Genomic DNA, 23316 nt, shown 5'->3' on the forward strand with positions numbered 1-23316 from the left:
GTTCCACAAGAAACATTCTTTTAATGGATTCAGAATCTGTTCTGCGAATTCCTTTTCTTTCTTTACCACATAAGTTTTTAACAATGATAGTTCTTTCTGTATCATCATTAAGCTGGGTAGTTTGGGTGCAGTTGACTTTCTGCAGTTTGCTGTAGGTGCTGCTTTAATATTTTTGGTTTGGCTATTACATTTCAGATTATCTTTTAGCAGTTGGAGGTTATTGCAATCTTGCTTTTTATTTTGTTTTCGCTGTTGGCAGACTTTAGTTTGCAACCCATTCTCACATGTTTTTTGCAATCCACGGCACACTCTGAGACTTCGCTCTTGCGAGGTGATGTCATTGAAATATCACCTTGGCCATTGAAAGATTTGTTCCCTTTGGCAGCATTATCCTTACTTCTGGGTATGTTGGGATGGTTGCAATTAGGTATCACTACGGTGTTTATGCTTGATAGGAACTTCACTGCTTTTTTTCATATTGCTGAATAGGGCTGTTGGTGAATGATCAGTGAGTGATGGTTGTTGGATATTCTAAGAAAAAATTAACTCTACTAGGTCGCGACTCTCAAGGACAAATGTAGAGGGTTCTTTCAGCTTTAGAACAATTTCCCGTGCAGTGAGGTGAAGTTCACACGGGCGACCTTGAGAGAAGATTATGATTAAGGGACAGGACACAAAGAGCACACAGAGCACTGTTGGCTTTCGGTATAGCATAATATTAAAATCAAATCATAAATATCTGTTTACCTTGTATCTTCTTTCCTGAACTGCTTAAAGATCTGGGTTGGTGACTTAAATCTGCGTCGGAAGGTAAAAGTAAAAAGTAAAGTGCAGCCATTATCAACCCACTGCAGGATGGAAGCCTCAACAATTCATGCTGAGGGAAATGGACCATAATCTGCCACGCTGGTCCAGTGCGGGTTGGCAGATCGACCGTATTCAGCAGTCAGGGGCTTGAACCCCGGTCTATTCAAAGAGCGTGTGCTACTGCACTCCCGCTCCTGCCCACTCGGCTACGGAGGCCGGTCTAAACAATGGTATCACTGTGCCACTGAAACGTTACAGATTTTGGAGGAGCATGTTGACGGACATCTGCACACTGCAACTACACAAGACTTCTCAGAGTACTTTATTACTGCATGTGAATGTGGTGCAGGTTCCCATTGAAAAAAAAAAAAAAAAAATTGTTCTTATAAATGTCAAGAAAGTATGAATTTTATAAATTGGTAGCACATCATTTTAAAATTTTGGACAAGTTTCCAGTAATTCTTGGCATCCCTAAAGCTAATGAAACAATGAAAACAATAGGTGTTTTGCATTGTTAGTTTTGTCAGTTTCATTGTGAGAACCTACCAGATAGAAGGAAGGAAGAATTGATATACAATGGTCCTTGGTTGGGAACAGATAAGTGTACAAGGAGGAGTGAAATATAAATAACAAATTATCCTAAGTCATGATTGGCATTTTAATAATTCCTGATAGCAATGCTGAGTGTGTGGGATTATTCAGCCAGATGAGAAAAATTAAAAAGTGAGTTTAGACCTTTCTGGTAAAGCTTTGTAAATGCTATTAATTGCAAGTGTAAACAGTGATGCCATTGCTATGAACAAAACTAAACTTCGACTTGCATTTCTGAAGAGGGCAAAGTCTACAACAGTATCTTCTTTAGAAATTCAAATCAATTGATGTCTAACACAAACCAAACAGAAATCCACAGACAAAAGAAAAAAAAAAAATGGTATGCTAATATTTGAAAGCATACTGTACTATACTGGTGTAATGCTTTGTCAATATTTTAATATAAAATGTAATCCTAGTAGAATTTAATTTCTAGTGCAGTGTGGCTAAAAAAAAATAAATAAATAAATAAATAAACTGCTTTTTCCAAAAAAATCTGTTTTCCTCTTGTTTTGTTATGAAGAACTGCTTTTTTTTGCAGAAAAGTTTTAATAGGAAAACATAGGAAAGGTTCCTGTTTTTTGCTTGTTTTGGCCAAAAATCTCATGGTCTCCTACTGCTTAATATTGTTTAATCAGTTTTATACTTTCTAATGGAAGAAGGATCCCTATCTGATATTATTTACTTATTTTTTTATTTATTTCATTTTTTACAGAATCTGATCAGCCACAATTACCTTTGGATCGTGAATTTCTTCAACAACAGTTAAGTGTTCAAACAAGCAGAAACACATCAAACATGTAAGTATTATTACAGGTTGAAATTTTCAAGCAAATTTGCTGAACAGATTTTTTCTTATCAGACTGAGAAAATTAGTATGCCAAATGATACAAGAAAGGACATTTATACCTTATAAGCTTGCTATATAAGCCAAAAAATATTAAATAAATAAAGAAGAAGAAGAAACTTCAGATATCACCTGCCCATACCATCTATTCCACACATCTATTCTACAGTGCTATTCATTTTCAGTTTATGTGCAAATTGGAGCACTCTGTCCCTAGGAGTAAATTACTACTATGGATAAAGGGTAGACTATGTTCCCTTATTTATGTTGTCCAAGGATGCCATCAGCATTTAGTTTACTCAATCCATTTAAAACCTTAAACACTTCAATCAGGTCTCTGTGCCTAGTTTCCAGATGCTGCAATTTACAGAACTTATGTAGTAAGAGTACCCTTTTGTTCTCCTCACAAATCACATTGATATTCTTTGCACCCATTTCAAGAGATCCACATTTCCTAAAATGAGGCTTCTGAACCTGTATGCAGTATCCAAGATGTGACCTTGCTATTGTTTTATATAGCAGAATAATGCCTCTTATATGAATTGGCAAAATTCTTGTATATCATTGACAAAATCTCATGAGCCGTCCTAGCAACCCATCTGCCGTGCTCAGAGAATTTGAAATCTGACTGCACAGTTACTCACTGGTCTTTTTCATTTTCCACTACCCTGAATGTGGTACCACACAGTTGGAATGTTATTCTAGGATTACTGCTACCCATGTGCAGTTGCTTGCATTTATCACTGTTTTATATATATATATATATAAAACAGTGACAATTTTATATATATATAAAATTATTTGTCGCTATCAAGTAAAGTAAGGACAATACCCTGGTGCAGCTAAGCTAGAGGGATTTACATAATTTAAGTGATAATAAAATGTCAGGGTCAAGATCATCGAAGGAGATGGTGAGCTTTGCAGAGCTGTTGATGAATGAAGAATCAAATCTGTTTATTCTGGAGAGTTTAGACTAAAGAGGAGTGGTTTGGTGGTTTTGGTGTGAATTTTCCACTGAAGAAAGTCCAAAGATGTTAAGGAAGTCAGTGATTAGAATTACAAAATGCTGAATTACTTTGTATTGCTAACAAACAGTAACAAGCACTATTTAAATTTTTTGGTATAGTTCTTGTCAAGATGACACAATAGAATGTCCAAGCTTGGCACTTAAACCATCTGATTGAAAAATCTTTGGCTGACATGGTAGTCTGAAGGGTCAGTTTGGGAATTAAAGACCAAATTAATGGTGCACAGAGGAAATGAGGTAGGATATAGATAGCAAAATATTTCAATATAGTGTTTAAATTATTAATGAGAGTGAGGTTGCACTTCATAAACCAAAATACTGTTAGAATGGCTGACTGAAACTTTGTGCAATGGACCAAGAAGTTGAGAATCCACATTTATTCCTAAAAATGTATTATTAGTATTGATATTAGTGATGCAAAAAAACACAAGCTTATGAAGCATCAGCTATTAAAAAAAAAAAAAAAAAAAAACCTTTTCCCACATCACCTGTCCAAACCCCTCAGTAATTTGTCTAGTTCTTGAATTTATTCAGATTACCCACTTTCACAATAACAGATGGAAGTTTGTTCCAATAATCAACCACCTGCTAAGGTGAAGGCAAACTTTCTGCATATCTATTCTGCAACCATGCTTCCTCAGTTTGAATTTATGCCCTCCCCATGGGTATAGTCTGAGCAAAGAGGAAGAATTTCATCATCATTGAGCTTGCTCAGTCCATTGAACAGGACTGAGCAATTGACTGAACAGTCCTTGCTCAGTCTGAGCCTTAAACACCTAGCAGCTTCTGTGATTAATTCCTTAAATGCTTCCCATTTAGAATTTCATGATGGTAACATCAGTTGGTCCCACTGCGTAGAATTTAAAAATTCTCAGACCACTAGTCATCCTTATGAAAGCAAAAGCACTTTCATTTATCCTTGACAGTAATGTGTTTAAGTAAATCCCTCATTAGTACACTGTGATCACTGTTACCCAGTGGGTCCTTTACCTGCAGTTTCTTAATGTCCATGAAGCTGATAACCAGATCAAGAGTATATTGTCTCTTGTTGCCTCTCTAACATGCTGCTTTAGAAAACAGTCATCCAATAAATTCAGAAAAGTCTTGCTAGGTGTGAGTGACCCACAAGTTCCAGTAACTCTCTGGAAAGTTAAAATCCCCCATTATAAGACATTCTAATTTAGTGGCCAACTCTGTATCTCTATTTGTATAGTTGTTTGGCATACCGATCACAGTCATTAGGCCTATAACACACTTCTGATTTTCATTTTCCCAGTGCTTATGTTACACCAGACTGACTCAGCATTGGACTTGGCTACCCAGGTCAACTGGATGCATTGCCTCAGATTTAATATGCTTCTTAACTAAGAGCATAACTCCTCCTGTCCTTTCTGTACACATTTGCAAAATTGTACATTGCATACAATACAATGTACACATTATATGTATGCAAATGTAGGAATAGATGTGTTTATATGTGAGTGAATGTGTGTGTGTCTTGTGCTGGGTGGGAAATGAATCCACTTAACCTTCCGAAAAAAAAAAAACTAAATAAATATAATGTGTTATTCTGTTCAGGTAAATAGTTGACTGAACAGTATAATACTGTATTGAGTGAGATAAGTCTGTGGAAATGGGGAATGAATTAGAATTTCCTATAAGTGTTAACCGTTGTACCCTGAATATGTATATAAAAAAACAAATTAGCTATTCTTGCAGGTTAAGTTGTATAAATGTGAGTAAACCTGTGTAAACCATGCGGTGACTGAATTAATGTTTATGATTAATATTTAAAAAAAAGAAAAAGAAAAATGGTGATATCTTGGGAGTTATATTTAGGTAGCTCCTATCTGTCTGTGTTATGATGAAAGTAAGATAAATGTCTGAGAGAAAGTTGTGTTATGTGCTGTTTTTCAGTCTGCCTCTAAATATCTATATTAAAAAAAAAGAAAAAAGCACAATTGTGTAAATGAAATTGACAGATGTGCAGTTGGGCTGAGTGCATGTAGAGTGTGTGTGTGCTGTTTCTGACAGGTCTCCCAAATTAGACTTAAGTGGAAGAAATCTACCAGGAAATTCCCCCTGCTAACATCATGTCCCCTCTTCTCAGGCATGATGTGATATTTGCTGACACCAGGTTCAGCCGGTCTCGCCAGTGTGGGATTAATAACAGAGAAGCACTGCAGTCCCCCCCCCCACATAGTGCCCTATCCCTATGACTTTAACCACCAACAGTCCCAGTCTCCCTTTCCCACCTCCCATCCCAACCTTTTTGCATGGTGGACTCCACCACAAGTCTTTTTCTTCTCTTAACAGTCTTCCCTGTGGAGGATGGGCCCCTTCCACAGGGGTGCCCCCTCTGTATCTTTAACTTCTCATCTCTTTCCTCTGCTCTCTTTTTCACTTTCCAGAGTTTTTTTTTTTTTTTTTCTGGGGCCCTCCCTGGCAAGCTCAGGCATCACCCAGGATTCACACCCTCCAGTGACCTTTCTGTTCCCTACTATACCTGGCCTGCTTCCATGGGGCAGAGGACAGGCAATTAAATGACTGGAGAAACAAAACAAGCCAACACTACACTATGCAGGCGAACATTAAAACTCACATTGTCTGGCTTATACAAAGTTTGTACTGTGACATGGTATACAAACACGGAGATGGTGGGGAACCCCCAATGCTGCTTGACAATCAACACTATATGCTATGTACACATTGTATATCCCGTGTTTAAGTTGTGCATCCTTCATGTCTGAGCAATACAATGTCTCCATTTGATGACTTGATTAGTACTTCAAATTCATCAAATTTATTTACAATGCTCCTAGCATTAGGGTACGTGCAGGTATACAATACAGTCAGTCCTCGTATAACGTCTTTACACTACACAAATTCGATCATACACGATTTATAAATAGGGGAACAATATCGTATATAACACAAACCGAATTCGCTTATGCATGATTCGCCTATGTGTTTACAAGAAATGGCAGTCGAATGCAGAATCACCCCAACTGAATGCAACACGATAGTAATGAAGAGAAGATTCTGAAAATGTATTTGTTTTTTATATCAGTGAAGGGGAAACACTTTTCGCCATAATAACCTAAAAACCCACACAATTTCAGCTATCAGTATTATTGCAAATGCAATTAGATCGAGTTTACCACCAGTTTATAACAGATTCCACTATCAGAAATTCAGCTGGAAATAGTTTTTATTGTTTTATGGTTGTAACCCCCTGAAATGTGCTTTAATAAAATGTGAGGTGTTAATAGTGTCTCTGCCTTTATGGTGGTGTTTATTCAGTTGCTACACGCACGCAGCTTTGTTTATGTGTATCAAGCGTGCCTCCTCATTTTGTAATTGTGCTTTATTCCCTAAAAATGAGTAAAATACTTAAAAGGTGTGAAAAGGAAGCGTCCTGGTGAAGACACTACAGATTAAGAGAGAAAAAGAAAAGCAATATCGATAAACAGGCGGACTGGGTCAAAAATTCTTACCCGGAAAAATTTGTAGTAGTAGCCTCATACTAGTGTTTATGGCCAAAATCACACTGGCCTCCGGTCCACCGGGGTTTTCTCGGTAAGGGTTATGGCCAATCTGCCTATGTTAGAAAAAAAATGAAATTTTGAAACACTTCTAGCGAAATTAAGACCATGTGATATTGCATGTGCTACAGGCCTAAATGAGGCAACGCCGAGAATTAGAAAGAATGCAGAGAAAATAAAAACAACTTTTATAGCAGGAACAACTCAAAGTGTAATTAAAATCCATTAGATCAAGACACAAAGAATTGGAAGAGATGGAACGGCTATCATCTGTTTGGATAGAAAATCAAACAAAAAAACAAGTTTGCTTATGATAGAAGCAAAAGCATTAGCAGTATTTTATTACGTAATAGTCGTAATAAAATACTTGCGTATTTTATTATGATTATTTATTGTGTTTGGTTTTTTTTTTCTTTGTTACAAATGTGTGTTCAATCTTGGGTGGTCGGCACCTAACCCTATTTTGCCCATAGGGCCTGTTGTTTGTATTGCCCTAGGGTTTCTAGGAACATAACTATCATGCTATATGAGGGCTGACTGTACATGCACCTGTTTTTACTCTTTGAATAGATTTACTCTACTTGTTAAGTAAGACCTCAGACATTCCTACTCTTAATGTCATTAGTGACAATATATAAACAATTTCACCTTTCAAGCAAATAAATGATAATATTTTCTATGGAATTTCATAAAACTTTTGCCCATGGCGGACATACCCAGGTTCTATTCCATCCATCATTTTTGCACAATGTTACCCTTTTCCCTTACAATAGGGTCACCAAGACTAACTACCTCCCACGTGATCAATACATTCTGCCTTGCAGATTGCTGTTGTCTTGCTTGATGCATGAATGTAAGTTCTGGTGTTGAGATGGGCAGCTGAGAGTTGCTCCTGCCCACCTGGCTACCTCCATAGCCAGGTGGGCAGGAGCAACAGTGCGGTAGCACTTGCTTCTTGATTAAACTGGGGTTCAAGCCTGTGATCACCAAATACAGAGGATGCGGAAAGGTCAGGGAATGACCACCGCATATCCCTGGAGAAACATGGCCTTAGTTGCTAATGCCCCTAAAAACCAAATAACAAACGACAAGAATTTAGAATATAAGTATTAGGGGTGAAAACTATACCCATTTCAGTACATGCAGATTTATTCTTATAATTTCCTAAAGAGCTATATTTTTATCTTATCCATTAAAAATTCTATAATATCAGGTAATTTTTCTATTCATTATTGGATTTATGAAACATTGGGTATTCTAAAATTTCTTCTAATTTACATCAAATATCACTACATGCTGTAATACCAGGATCCTTACTAAAAGGTCTGACTGTTATACTCCCGGTAAATCCCAAGTATCTAAATTATATGCTGTTTCTATGCTTTTGCTTTCTGCTTGCTAACTCTAAATTTTTATACCTCAAAATCTATTAGAGCAATTCGAGGGAGATTGAGGTCTATTACTATCCTTATTCCTCTTCCTATTCACTTTAATTTTGGCATAAGCCTTTCCTTTTCACTACATAAATAAATTGCACTAAATAATAGTTGGTACTCACTTTTATTATTCTTGATGCACTTCCATTATTTTTTATTAATAATTTTCACTGCTATCTGTCGGGCTAGCAGTTATTCTCCCAGTTTTCTGCTAAATTGAATGTATATTAAAGTAATTAAACTAAATTGATAGTATATTTGCAGTAAATTCTCAGTATATTTGAACCTAGAAAAACTGGCAAATGGCAAACAGAAACAGATAGCCTCAGCTAATTATTGATGGGATATATTGAGTGGAGCTAGCTAACGTTCCATTCAATACATCTAAATATCAATAATAAATATCAGAGCCACATCATTTTAATTTTACTATTTTATTATAATCTATGTATTTATTTATAGAATACAACAAAGAAGTCCAACTTGGGTTACCTAAATACTTGGCCCTTTGGCCTCATGGGTATAGTTTCATCCCTAATACTTATATTCTAAATTCTTATTAAATTGCTCCAGATGTATGCAATTTTTCCAATTTATCCAGTTGGTATTAAGTTTAAAAAATAAGATTATATATATATATATATATATATATATTAGGCTACAAAATTTACATTACTTGTATTAGTCTATTCCATTATGTTTGTAAAGTTGTAAATTGGTTTTAACCTAGCTAGATAATAATTTCTTAGCCAAAAAAAATGCCAACCCGTGTGATCATTTAATTTGCAGACCGGTGCAAGATTTTGTTTACCTCCCAAACTTTTCATAACTGCTGATAGAGGTGCCCATCTGGAATGCTAATATGCTACTGAGCAGCAGACTGTGTGCACATGCTGGTACTTGTGGAGCTAGTGTTGCATGAAGAGAATTTATTAGCTGCGTGTCACTGACGATCGTTTCGAAGCAAGTATCATGTCAAAAATACAGATTGAACAGCAATACATTATTTTTTATTTTTTTTTATTTTTTATTATTTTTTTTTTTTTATGAGAACCCCAAACACGAGAGGTATTATGACCTATAGTACTTAGTACCGTGCTTGGGTTGGAGGTTGAGAAGACGAAAGAAGATATTTGTTGATATTGGACTTGAACTTCTGTAGATTGTAATTTTCAGGAAATACATATGAAGGAAGGTTGTTCCAGAAAACGGCAGTTGAATGAATAAATGAGGAAGATGAAAAGTTGGTTCTGTGGGTTTGAAGTTGGACAGTAAATGGATGTTGGCTGGTGGCGGCATGTGTTCGGACTGTTTTGAAAGAGAGAGCGGGAATTATAGAAGCCAATTCAGAAGAACAGTGCCCATGGAAGTATCTGTAGAAGAGGCATGCAGCAGAAACAGTGCGTCTATGAGAAAGCGAGTGGAGAGACTCTGTCAGAGATGAATCATTAATTAACCTAACTGCCCTCTTCTGAATGGAATCAAGAAGCCTGAGAGAGGTTTTGGGGGCACCACCCCAGATGTGGGAACAATATTCCATGGCAGGGCAGATTTGCGATTTATACAGAGTGAGCAGCTGTTTGGGAGAAAAGTAACGATGAGAACGAAAGAAAAAAACCAGTTTTTTAGATGCAGAGGAAGCAATATTTGTAATGTGCTTGTGCCAAGAGAGATTAGAAGTCAGCGTAATCCCCAAAAGAAATATATCATTTTGCCTAGAAATCGGAGTGTCACTAAAGATAAGCATAGGAGCAGAAGAATCCTTTTTGCGAGATATAAGACAAGATTGAGTTTTAGAAGGGTTGAAATCAACTAAGTTGTCTTTGCCCCACTGGAGAATTACCTGAGATCGACATTTAAGGAATTGGCAGCAGATTTTCGAGAACTTGAAGCTGATTGAGCTGGACAAGGTTTCTCAAAATGGAAAGTTGAATGCAATGTGCTATCATCGGCAAAACTATGGATAGGATTTCCAGTCAATGGAAGAAGGTCATTGATATACAAGAGGAAAAGAGTGGGGGAAAGAACTGAACCTTGGGGGACACCGGCATTAGTGGAGAAGTTAGAAGACAGAGAGCCATCTACCATCACCCTCAGTGAGCGATCAGAGAGAAAACTGGATAACCAATTACTAAAAACAGTTGGCAAACCATAAGATGGAAGCTTGTTTAGAAGACCTTTATGCCAAACACGATCAAAAGCCTTTGAGATGTCAAGAGCAACTACTTGTGTTTCACCGAACCTTTCCATTGAATTAGTCCATAAATGGGTAACATAAGCGAGAATATCACCAGTGGATCGACACTGACGGAATCCATACTGGCGATCGTTGATCAGACAGAAGGTTTCTAGGTAGTTTAAGAGTTGGCGGTTAATTGATTTCTCCATTACTTTAGAAAGAGTAGAAGTAATTGCAGTGGGACGATAATTGGATGGGAGGGATTTGTCACCCTTTTTAGGAACTGGCTGGATATGAGCAAATTTCCAAGCAGAAGGAAAAACACCTTTGGAATAAGAAAGTGAAAAAAGGTGGCAAAGAATAGGAGTAAGTTCAGGAGCACAGGTTTTGAGAACAAGTGGAGAAATACCATCAGGACCTGGAGCTTTCTTAGCATCAAGATTCATCAAAATCCTTCTGATATCCTTTTGACGGAAGACCACAGGAGGCATTGAATGGAGCGTGTTAGGAATGGTGGGAGGTGTTTTACCAAGATCATTAATACATAGCTGGAAGAAAAATGGGATGCTAGCAGGTCAGCTTTATTCTTGGCTGAAGTGACAACAGAACCATCTGGTTTGGACAGAGGTGGGAGCAGAGATGGGCAAAAGTTGCGGCCAATAGCTTTGGCAAGAGACCAGAATGCTCGGCTACCATTAGGGCAAGAAGCAAGTTTTCTACTCTTAGCCTGTTCAAACTCTAGTTTGGACTGATTAATAACTGCTTTACAATTGTTGCGAGCTTTGGTGTAGGCAGAAAATGAAACTGAAGAATTAGAAACAAGCCAATTACGATATGCAACGTTCTTCTCTTGGACAGCCTTAGCACATTTATTGGAAAACCAAGGTTTAGATAAAGGACAACATTTTAAAGTGGAGTGTGGGATAAAGGATTCCATTCCTACAAGAATAATTTCACTGACACGATCTGAGCAAACGTTGACATCAGAAGTTTTGAAACAGTAATCAGATCAAGGAAAAGAAGAAAAGAAGTCTCGCAGGTCATCCCATTTTGCATTCTTGTAATGCCAAACAATACGAGGTTGGGAATAGCCATGAGATAAAGGTTCCATTGGAGAAGAGACAATCACCAAGTTGTGATCTGAAGTGCCTAAAGGACCTCTCACTTCAACCTTGTACTTAGAAGGGTTGTTTGTGAGAAAAAGATCAAGCGTATTGGCTGTATGATTAGGATTGTCCGGTATTCTTGTAGGTAAATGAACAATCTGTGCTAGGTCATTAGTAATTGCAAACCCCTCAGCATCTCGACCTGCTGGGTCGGTGTGACTAGAAAACGGAAGCCAGCTGGAGTTGTGAACGTTAAAATCACCAAGGAAAATTACCTCACTGTTAGGAAAGTTGGACTGGAGAAAGTCAAGTTGCAATGAGAGGAATTCAAAGAGCTCCAAGTGATTAGTGGAGTTGGGAGAACGGTAGAGGCAACAGATGAATTTTACACAATGAGGTAGAGAGATTTTAAGCCAGAGAAGATCAAAGAGAGGAGATTCCAAATTGCCAAGTCTCTGACAGGGGATATCAGAACGGACATATGCACAAGTACCACCTTTGAGGCAAAAAGAATCATACAGCGAATAATTTGGGCATCTGAGATGAGCAGTAGTTGAATCAACTGATAACTGAGATTCAGTCAGAAAAAGTACATGGGGTTTGGAAGACTGCAAGTGGAAATGGACATCGTTGAGATTAGAATTGAGACCACGTATATTTGTGAAATGAATTAGGAAGTCCTTGGGAGGTTTAGATCTTTTCGCAGATAAGCTTGCTCTATTATTTTGACAATTCATGGTGTATTCAATAGTAAGAAAAAGTGTGTGGGACATGCTGTATGAAGTAATGAAATTTTTGGATATGGCGTACATATGGTAAGAATATACCCAGATCCTTGACATAACGTGGCCTCGACAATGCTCCCCGCATACACACTACTCGGACTCCCTCCAGTCACTATCTGGCAGAGTAGAGGTAGTAAGATTATACACTAGCTGATCCGGAAGCTTCCTAGAGAGTTACCAATAGGTTCAGTCAGTCCGGTGTACTAACTAGCGGCCGGCCTGCGAACACCGTTTTAGAGCTGTACCCTCGAAATGTAATGAATATTGGATCTCGCCACGACATTCATCATAACCTCAAAAATCATCAATCATACTGCATGATGGAAGAGATAGGGAAGGGTTGGCCGGAACTTAGCTCTAGAGACTAAACGTGGGTTCCACCACTTCAAGCCTCCAATAAGCAAAGTGGTGGTATTTCACCGGTTGATGAGAGTCATCTACCACCTAGTACTGCCTGGTAACATAGAGGGGTGGCGTTCCTCCATGTGGTGTGGGCGCCACACCTCGACCCCTGCTTACGTTGGTTCACATCTGGGTGGTCACCCACCATGTACTTGTGCATGAAGGTTATACCCAGGATATTGTGTCAGATGGGGCTTAAACACATCGGAAACAGTTAAAGAGATGAATGAAGCATATGGTATTGAGAGTGTAGGAGGGCCATATTTAAATGGCTCAAGTGATTCAGTGAAGGTCGTGAGTCTGTTGCAGATGACCCAAGACCTGGTCAGCCGTCTTCCTCAACTCCTGAGCAAATTGCAAAAGTCCAGCAAATCTTGGATGAAGACAGGCGAATTACACTTCATGAATTAGCTGTTAGAATTTCCATTTCATATGATAGTGCTCACAATATTGTGAAAGATCAACTGAAAATGTTGCGACATATGTCCACTTCGGAACAAAAACAGCGAAGAGTGAACTTGTGCAAAGAAATGCTTGATTGTTTTGAAACACAGGAGTTCTAAAATCAAATAGTAACTCGTGATGAAACTTGGATTTTTGACTATGATCCAGAGACAAAATAAAAGTTGAGTGAATGAATGGAAGCATTCTGATTCACCAAAACCTAAGAAATTTCAAGCTTCTCTTTCGGCTGATAAACAAAATGGTTCTTCTGTTTTTTGACTTAAAAGGCATTCTTTGTTACACATTTTGTGCCTCGTGGGACAACTATGAATAAGGAAGCATATTCTGAGGTTCTCAGAATATGCTTCGCCACGCCATTCATGAGAAACATCACGAACTTTCTGGTGTGAAGTGGTTTCTCTATCAACACAATGCCATGCCCCCCCCATATGGCTAATATTGTGCAGCCAGTGATCACTACCATAGGTGCCAAGGTTCTGCTACATACCCCTTATTCACCAGAATTAGCCCTGTGTGATTTCTTACAGTTTCCACATCTGAAGAAAGCTCTGAAAAGCAATCGTTTTGCTTCCGACAACGATGCTCACAGAGCCACAATGGAAGTGCTTTGCAGTCTTTTGAAAAATGGGTTGCAAGAAGTATTTAATGTGTGGTGACGAAAGTGTATAAAGTTCAAGAGGAGTATTTTGAGAAGGATAAATTCACAGAAGTTTCAGATGATGACAATTAAGATAAGATCTTGCACCAGTCTACAAATTAAATGATCACCCCTCGTATTTAACCACAATGAAAACATTACCATGCACAAGTTACTAACTACAAGATTCAGTATTCATGCGAAATCACCGATACAAAGGCTCCATGAATATTAAGTCATAACTTAATTTTGGCCATAAACGTGACTAGGACTATTAAAACTTTATTGAACACAATTAAGTACATTTATTAAGTAAAAAAGCAGCAAAAATTTTTCAAGAATCTTATGTTTCCAATAGCTCAAATTCTTCAGCTGCACAGTTTATAGTCTCAAACTGAACTCCAACATTTTAAAGATGTGCAATGTCTGCCAAATCGTGCAATTCCCAATCCTAGTAACAATCAGACTGAGAAAATGATAAAAATAATTGATTATTTATTAGCTTTAGTGTTAGTAGAGGCATACAATGCAAGAAAGCAAGCTTATGCAGCATCAGCAAAAAAAAAAAAAAAAAAAAAAAAAAACCACTTCCATTTCATCCCTTCGTTCCAAAAACCTGTCCAGCTCAGCCTTAAATTTATTTAGGCTATCAACTTTTACAACAAAAGATGGAAGTCTGTTCCACCAATCAACTACCCGCTGACTAAAGGCAAACTTCTGCACATCTATCCTACAACTGTCTTTCCTCAATTTGAATTTATGACCTCTCAGGTTATTATTCTGAGCAAAAGGAAGAAGAAAACCATCAGCATTGAGCATGCTCAAACCATTCAAGGCTTTATACACTTCAATCAGATCACCTCACAGGTGCCTAGTCTCCAGACACTGCAATTTGCAGAACTCAAGTCTTTCCTTGTAAGAGCAAACCTTTGTTCCATTCACCAATCTCATTGCCCTTCTCTGTACTCATTCCAAGCAGCTCTCCATCCTTCCTAAAATGAATCCTCCAGACCTATATGCAGTACTCAAGGTGTGGCCTGACCATTGCCATATACAAGGTGATAATCACCTCCTTATCCCTGCTAGAAAAATTTCTGTATATCATTGACAAGACTGCATTCTGCTACTCTTGCAGAATGTCTCAGAAAATTTCATATTTTACTACACAATTATCCCAGGTCTTTTTCATTCTCTACCACCCTGAGTGTAGTACCACACAGTTGATATGTTACTCTGGGGTTACTGCTACTCATATGCAGTACTTTACATTTGTCAATGTTAAACCTCAGTTGCCACCTCTCAGCCCATCTGCTCAACTTTTCTAGATCCTGTTGCAGTAATGTACTGTCATTATTATCATTAACACCCTGCAAACCTTTGTTCATCTACAAACTTAGATATTACACCTGATATACCTTCATCAATATTGATAAATACAGAAAACAACAATGGGCCCAACACGAACCCCGGGGGAACACCACTAATAACATTAGTCCACGAAGAGCAGTGTCCATTGATTACCATTCTGTTTTCCACCCAACTATCTCTTTATCCACAGCAGCAGCAACTTTCCCTTAATTCCATACTGCTCCAATTTTTACAGTAATCTTCCATGTGCAACAGTATCAAAAGCTTTCCTAAAATCCAAGTACAGGCATACCTCGGTTAACGTTACCTCTGATAACGAAGCTTCGATATAACGAAGTCGGCAATTTCAAGCCCCATTTAACATAAAAAAAATATATTCCAGTTTAATCACCTGAAATCTAAACAAACTGAAGAAATTACGGAAACCTTTGGGGCTTCTCGTGGTTGGTTCGAGAAATTTAAAAAACGGGCCAGGATTCATAGTGTAAAATTAACAGGAGAAGCTGCAAATAAGTTTCCAAAAAAACTAAAGGAAATAATTGAACGTGAAAATTTTCCAAATTTGGTGTTCAATGTTGACGAAAGCGGTTTGTTCTGGAAACGGCTACCAACAAAAAGCTTCATATCTATTGAAGAAAAATCAGCTGCTGGGTTCAAAGCAGCCAAAGCTCGTTTAACGTTACTCTTTGGATCAAATGCCTCTGGCGATTATAAATTAAAATTGTTATTAGTTTACCATTCAGAAAATCCGAGGGCGTTAAAAGGTAACATAAAAATGAATTCACCTGTAATATGGAAAGCAAATAGAAAAGCGTGGGTTACCAAGGAGTTATTTACTGATTGGTTTGTTAACCACTTTTGTCCTGAAGTAAAACGGTATTGTCAAAAAAACAACTTTGAAGAAAAAGCTCTTTTGTTGTTAGACAATGCTCCGGGACATCCTACTGATCTTAACACGTTGCATTCCTGTCAAAGTTGTGTTTCTTCCAGCAAACACAACTTCCCTGATTCAACCATTGGATCAGGGAGGAAAAGCATCATTTAAAGCTTATTATCTGCGTCGAACATTAAGCAGTTTAACTGAACTAGAGGATAAAGAGGAAATGACAGTTAAAACTTTTTGGAAAAACTACACCATTAAAAACGCAATTGAAAACATTGATAGTTCTTGGAAAGAAGTCACTAAGAAATGCTTAAATGGAGTTTGGCGCAAAATATGGCCAGAAGTTGTACTAGAAGAAGAAAATAACATCCAAGAAATTGGAAATGAAGTTATCCAGATGGCTCAATCAATAGGTTTCGAAAATGTCAATGAAGAGGATTTTAGAAATTTATTGAATGCAGAAGATAATGGTTTTTCAGTGGAAGATTTAGAAAACCTTGTTAGCAATGAAGACGAAGTTAAAGACGTTCCTGCCGAAAAAGTGTTAACAACCAAAGATTTAAAAAGGTGCTTAAATGACATTGAAAACGTTAAATTTTTTTAGTGAAAATGATCCTGATTTAGGAAGAAGTATTATTGTTAAGCGATCAGTATTAAATGCAATAACTCCGTATAGGCAATTGTTAAATGAAAGAGAAAAAGAGCATAAACAATCAACTTTAGACTCGTATTTTAAAATGTGATTTCACTTTGTATATGAGTTGACTGTTTATTTAATAAAACTTTTCTTTGTCTGAAAAAAAAGCTTTTCATTTTCTTTACGTAAGAACGTATCCCTATTCTGGCCATAGTATTTTTACCTCTGAAAACGAAGTTTCGCTTAACGAAGTAATTTCGTGGAACGCATCCTGTTCGTTATTCGAGGTATGCCTGTATATGGTATCAAATTATTATTTTCATCCACTTTGCGACCTTATTGTAGTATCTAATAAAATTATTTAGACAAGACTTCCCCTTAACAAACCCATGTGGTGTCTGAACTATAACTGCAGTCTTATCTAGAATTCTAGATGATCCAGAAACAAAGCTTATCATATGCAGTACTACACAATTATTGCACTGTTGTATTAGACTGATCAGCCTACCGAGAGAAAGCCCTGGTCCTCCTGCAAGACCCCAGCATATATGAACTTGTGACAGATCTGCCCATTAAAGTCTTAGGACGTGTGGAGTCATGCGTCAATAAACTTGTCTACGCATGGTTTAAAGCAAAGAAAATCTCTGCTCCGACTCAGCGGCTTCTTCATGCTGCCAACTACCACAGTTTTACGAGTTACCAAAAATCCATAAGCCAGGTGTTCCTCTCCGGCCCATAATGTCCTGCTGCAGTGCACCTGCATATGAATTATCCGAATATATTGCACGACTCCTCACACCTCTTGTAGGAAATACCACCCATACTGTCACTAACAGCGGTGAATTCATTCACCTTATTAAAGAGCTCTCAATTTCTGACAACGATGTTATGACATCATTTGATATAGTGTTGCTATTTACATCAATCCCTGTCCAACAGGCCATACACTGCACCAAGAGGCTCCTTGAGAATGACTCAAACCTTCCAAACAGAACATCATTGTCTACTGACGACATCTGTACTGCCCTCAACCTGTGCTTGTCAAGCAGCATCTTTACCTTTGAGGATTCCGTATACCACCAGGTACATGGCACTGCCATGGGGCCCCCTGTTAGTTCCATAGTGGCCAACATTGCCATAGAAGAATTGGAAGAACAGATATTCCTGAACCCACCAGTATCTATTACAACATGGTGCAGATACGTTGATGACATCTTCACCATCATCCCACGTGGCTCTGAAACAACATTGCTAGAATATCTCAATTCCCTGTCTGTGTTCATCCAGTTCACTCTAGAGTTAGAAGTAGATGGATCTCTCCCATTCCTGGACATCCTAGTAAAACGCGTGGGCCCACATCTAGAAACCTCAGTATACCGTAAGCCTATGTGGTGCAGACAGTTTACAAACTACAGGTCCGGCCATGCTCCTAGTTATCTCAACAGCACTGCCCGTACTCTATTCTCCAGGGCTTGGAGCCATTCCAGCACAGATGAAGCTAGGCACAACGAGATTTCTGAGTGAGGACAGACTTGATCATATGTGTGTGGCTACCCAACACACACATTATACAAGTGCTTATTGCAAAGCACAGGAGCTCACAGTCCACCTGAGACCGCCATCAACTCAGGACAGTGTAACTACTGCTTACATTCCATACTATCAAGGCATGTCAGGCCGGATCTCAGAAATCCTCAGAGAATACTGCATAAAATGCGGTATTCTCTGAGAGTTGCCTGAGAGTGCAGTTGCCTGGTAGAAACTTACACTCTCTAGTTTCCAATGTAAAGACCCCGGTCACCCCTCTCTTACGCAGCAGTGTAATGTACCACATAGCCTGCAAAGACTGTGACAGCTGCTACATAGGAGAAACTTCGAGACGTCTTCAATACCAGCTTGCAGGACACGACAGAGCGATTCGCCTTGCTGAGACCAACCAGTCCGCAATCGCGGAACACTTCTGGTCCACCCACCACGACCTCAATCCCAAGCTGGACTATGAAATAATTGACCACTCCCGACACTTTCAATACCGCCTCTGGCTAGAGTCACTCAATATATTGTGTAATTTGAGAGCCATGAACCGCTGCAAAGGCATGAGACTACACCCCATCTTAGAGACAACCGTTTTAGGTATAGACAAGCGCTGGAGAAAAACTACGCACATCCATGCAGCAACAATAAACACCAGTTTAATGATTGAATGACCTACCTCGTGCCCTCACACATCTCACTGCACACACAACTGTGTCTGTTAGAATAATTTTATCTCTAAAGTTTCCATTTTCTGTTGAAGAAGAGACACGATTTGTCTCGAAAGCTACAGTATCTATTTGTAATTAAAGATATTCTATTTGGTATCTATTTATATTAACGATATTATTTTACTGGCTAAACACCTACTCATCATTTATAGCTTATCATCAGCTTTAAAATTGATGCAACACAAAACACTTTCCATGCTATCTAGCCAGAAGAGTTCCAAAACTACTACTACCCAGAGAGAGTGGTTGTGGGTACATTTAATAATATGTTTGCAACTTTTTGACTGCACTACTTATATCAATATTTGGCACAAAATCTTTGATTATAAGAGGTTATGTAATCAATTGTTAATTGTATTTTTTTTTTTTTGTCGCCCCTAGTCCTTTACTGTACAGTCTAGTAGCATATTTCATGAAAGAAAATACAATTTGTGATGAATCTTCAGCTGATGGCCATCATAGTTTAAAATTACTATAGGTCTGCATTATTTAAAAGGTCTTAATTTACTCTGAACAAAAATATACAGCAGATTCATACTGTGTTTTAAGCTTTTATCTTGTGAATAGCTCTAGTGCACCCTTATCTACAGTACTCCACAATTATCACTAATGATACTATATTTTAAGTTTCTGAATCTATTATTTGTAGAAATAATTTAATCTGATGAGGAAAAACCTGAAATTTGCTGGCACTGTGTTAATAAATTGCTGTTATGTTATGGATGTTTTCTGAAATTATTATAATCAGTGATATGTTACAACAGTGAAACAAGTGATAGAGATGCATACTGTTGAAGAGTTCATTCCTAGATGTATAATTTTTTTTCTAAATGTGGAGCACTATAACAAACAGAGCTGTATTGAAACATGCAAAATGTAATAAACTATAATTCAGATTACTGCTCAAAACGTTTTACACATTGCAGTGTAAACGAATGGTGAACATTATTTAATATGCCAATTTGAAAAGTATTTGTACATTATTATAGGAATCCCACATACATGAAAAATCCTAGGAATACATAAATGTTTAAATCTCAGAAAATCTTAATTATGTCTCTATTTGTCATTTACTTCTATTGTAATGGGGGGGGGGGGCTTGTGCTTTCATTAAAAATTTAGTTGTGCTGAAAAGTGGGTTTCATGCCTTTTTATGAAAATGGATGAATATTGGTGGATGTTTGCTATATGTAGAAATGAAGTACTAAAAAAAAGACATTTAAATCTTTACTCGATGCATGCCACTTAAGTAAAGATTTTGAAGCATTTGTGTACACATTTACTATATTTGGGTAAGTTTAATGAGAATGGAATAGTGGGAATATCTGACATGTGTATTTAAAGAAGAGGTTAGATGTGATGAGAAATGCTATGTGAGCACTTTTCAGAGTTGCAAATTAAAACGCACAAGAAGTGAACACTAAAGAGTGGTATTGACTCATGTCCAAATCCACTTAGTTATCCAAAGGAAGTTTTGAAAGACGACAAATTAATGAACTCCTGCAAAAAAAAAGAGCTTTTGAATTGCAAATTTCTTGTGAAAGCATACTTAAACATGCCAAGCTTTAGACTTGTTATTCTCACTTGTGCTAAAAGTCTGTTAGTGTTCCTGTCTTCTAGCTTGAATAAACTTTTGTTTCCTTTAATTGTTGTAACACTTGACAATCCAAACATAGCTCTTTGGTCAGTCATACTTCACATCTCTTTGCTGAGGCTTTTTCTCTCAGATGAATTGAAGAATGTGATTTGTAAATTTGTTAGAACAACAAATCTGAGCAGCTTGCTAGGTATTTTGCACAATTACCATATTCACTGTGACCAGCTTCCTTAAGTTAGAAATACCCAAACTATTCACTGGCTTATGCAAAGTGTTTTTGTTTATTGTATCAAGTGCCTGGAATGTAGGATGTATTATTTTGTTGAGATAGGTAGGAGGTTTGGAAGACAGTATCAGTGCTGATTGCCTACCTGTTGAGCACAGGTAGGCAATCAGCACTGCCAGTTTAAGTCCATTCTGCTCTTTCCAAACATTAATCTGAGCAGCATGACAGTCTCAATTCCCATAGTAATATTGAGATGATTGACTGCTTGTACAATTATGCTTATATTCTGACTTGAGATGTTCATTATTCTCACTTCAGTCTTAATTGTAGTAAAGGGACCTGTTCCATCCTATTATTGAATCTGTTATTCTACAATTTGATAGTGCTGGTGCACACTGTAAATTTTGTTTCAGATATATTTATTTTCCATTATCCAATCTATCACAGCAGAACCGAGTCTATATCAAGTGGAGTTGTCACCAATACACAATTAAGTACATTTATTAAGTAAAAAAGCAGCAAAATTTTTCAAGAATCTTATGTTTCCAATAGCTCAAATTCTTCAGCTGCACAGTTTATAGTCATTTATAAATGGCACATCACAGTGCCAAAATGTTTTAAATGTAGGTTCAGTCATACAACCCACAACTGCATGCAGTCCGAGCAGATGTGGGCACTGTGCAGAAAAAGGATATAGCTACAATGCATGTCCCAATAAAGCATCTGACACTATATGTGCCAATTTCAAAAACCAAAAGATGGCCTACTCTCACTCAATTCGTGATAATAAGTTTCCAATTTACCAGAAAGCTAAGAGGGCATTCCAAATAAGAATCAATTATGGGGACACAAAATAAATGATATATATTGCCAGCAGGATTAAACTACTTCAACTCAATGCAGATTGAGTTGAAGAATTGGCCAGAGCTGTTTCTGGCCAATTAACTAAGAAAATCGAAGAAATATTGACATTCTACTGATTCAAGAACCCTCTGCCCATGCTAAAGAGGTGAGGGGTTACCCACTGACTTTCAAGATTGTTCAAATTTCTGGGGAGACTCCCTGGGCCACTGTTGTGGTACGGAATTCCCACCTCACTGTGACAAAAATCTCACATCTTTGCATGGTGTGGGCTGCCTGTGCCCATGTCCTAATATCCTGGGTAATATCTCTTCAGGAGAATATATTACCCTGGCTATACAATACTTACAGAACCTTAGCACTGAACTTCCTGGTGTCAAGATCCTGATTGGGCCCGACTTGAACTGCCAGTTCCCAGTCAGGCATAGTCAAACACCGGAGTGCCATGGTGCCCGGAAAAATTGTTTTGCTAACAGCAACCTAACTGTACTGAATAGACCAAATAATCTCCCCACCTTCTGGAGTTCTCTTTGGGAGACGACTATAGATGTCACCCTTGCTTCAAGATCACTTTCTGGATGTATCTCTGACTGGACTTTTTTTTTTTTTTTTCCTTTTCTTTTTTTTTTTTTTATTTTTATTTTGTTTGTGTCAGACGGCACCTGGGATTTCTCCCATCTCCGCATGTGTTTCGCTGTATCGAGGACAATACACTGTCAAGCCAGAGACTTGAAAGTGTGTGGGCCGTGTCTGTGCAGTGTGATATGTTGTGCCCATTGTTTGTCCGGCTTATTGGCCGCCAGACCCCTAGTGGGGCCCGATGTTGCCATACCTTGCCACGTGGAGGCTAGCCGGGTGTATCCAGTATCACAACAAATTGCTCTGGCAGGTCCTGCCACCTAGTTTCCTGGAATTTCAGTGGCTAGGACCTCAAAAAAAAAAAATTGTGTTTGACATTAATGCTTAATGTGATTGCTGTTAGAAAATCGCTGGTTGGGGGTTGAACACTAAAGAGATGTTAAAGGCCTAATAGGTTGGGCAAAATTTTGATGTTATTAAATTTAGACATGTGAGGCGATACGCCAGATAAAAGCTAATAGTGTTAGTTGTCTTAGAGATTTGCACGAAACCGGTAGAATTTAGACGTTGATTAGAATTTGGCGGTATTGTTAAGGGTGTACTCGGTTGATTTAGTGAGAGGGGGGACTGAAGACTGGGGGAGAAAACAGATAGAAGAATAGGGACAATAGAGTAGGCATCCCCAAAGAGGTCAGTGGAGACGAGCCCCACCAGGCAAAGTATGGGAGTAGGCAGAGAGGAGACAAAGATCCATCTCCTCCCTCCCCTGCCTGGGGATGGGGTTTTAAAGGGAAGCAGGTTAGAGTACCCAGTTCAGATTGCCAATGCCGTGTTGGCAGCAAAGTCGCAGAATGTCTTCGTCGGTGTCATGTCCAAGCAGTATTGAATCCGGTATGAAGGTCAAGCTGCCCATCGTGCTCCGGGGGTGGGATATGTTAGCTGGCAGTGGGGAACCCACCAGGCGAGGGGGGGGGGGGGGAGAGACATTTACTTCATTCATAATCTGCATTCTCACTCTACTTGTATTCTTTTTTTTTTTATTATTATTAATATTCTTTTTTATTTATTTATTAT

At 38.1% G+C, this 23316-nt stretch overlaps 1 protein-coding gene across 4 annotated transcripts in view; it reads left to right on the plus strand.

Annotated features, from left to right (window-relative positions):
- The window catches only part of LOC150083124 (centrosomal protein 20-like), a 72610-nt gene that overhangs the window by 34847 nt on the left and 14447 nt on the right, over positions 1-23316 (plus strand). For 2 of the 4 annotated variants that reach the window (XM_090377058.1, XM_090377056.1), the window contains exon 3: positions 2114-2198. In XM_090377058.1, the coding sequence (XP_090233184.1) occupies positions 2114-2198 (85 nt within the window). Of the gene's footprint in view, positions 1-2113; positions 2199-3371; positions 3503-19360; positions 19821-23316 lie in introns of those variants that run through there. The other 2 variants (XM_090377055.1, XM_090377057.1) reach the window with 2 other exon arrangements.

This window comes from Mastigoproctus giganteus, chromosome 7, assembly GCF_048544385.1.
Source record: "Mastigoproctus giganteus isolate SK-2022 chromosome 7, ASM4854438v1, whole genome shotgun sequence".
In the NCBI taxonomy this organism is placed as follows: domain Eukaryota; kingdom Metazoa; phylum Arthropoda; class Arachnida; order Uropygi; family Thelyphonidae; genus Mastigoproctus; species Mastigoproctus giganteus.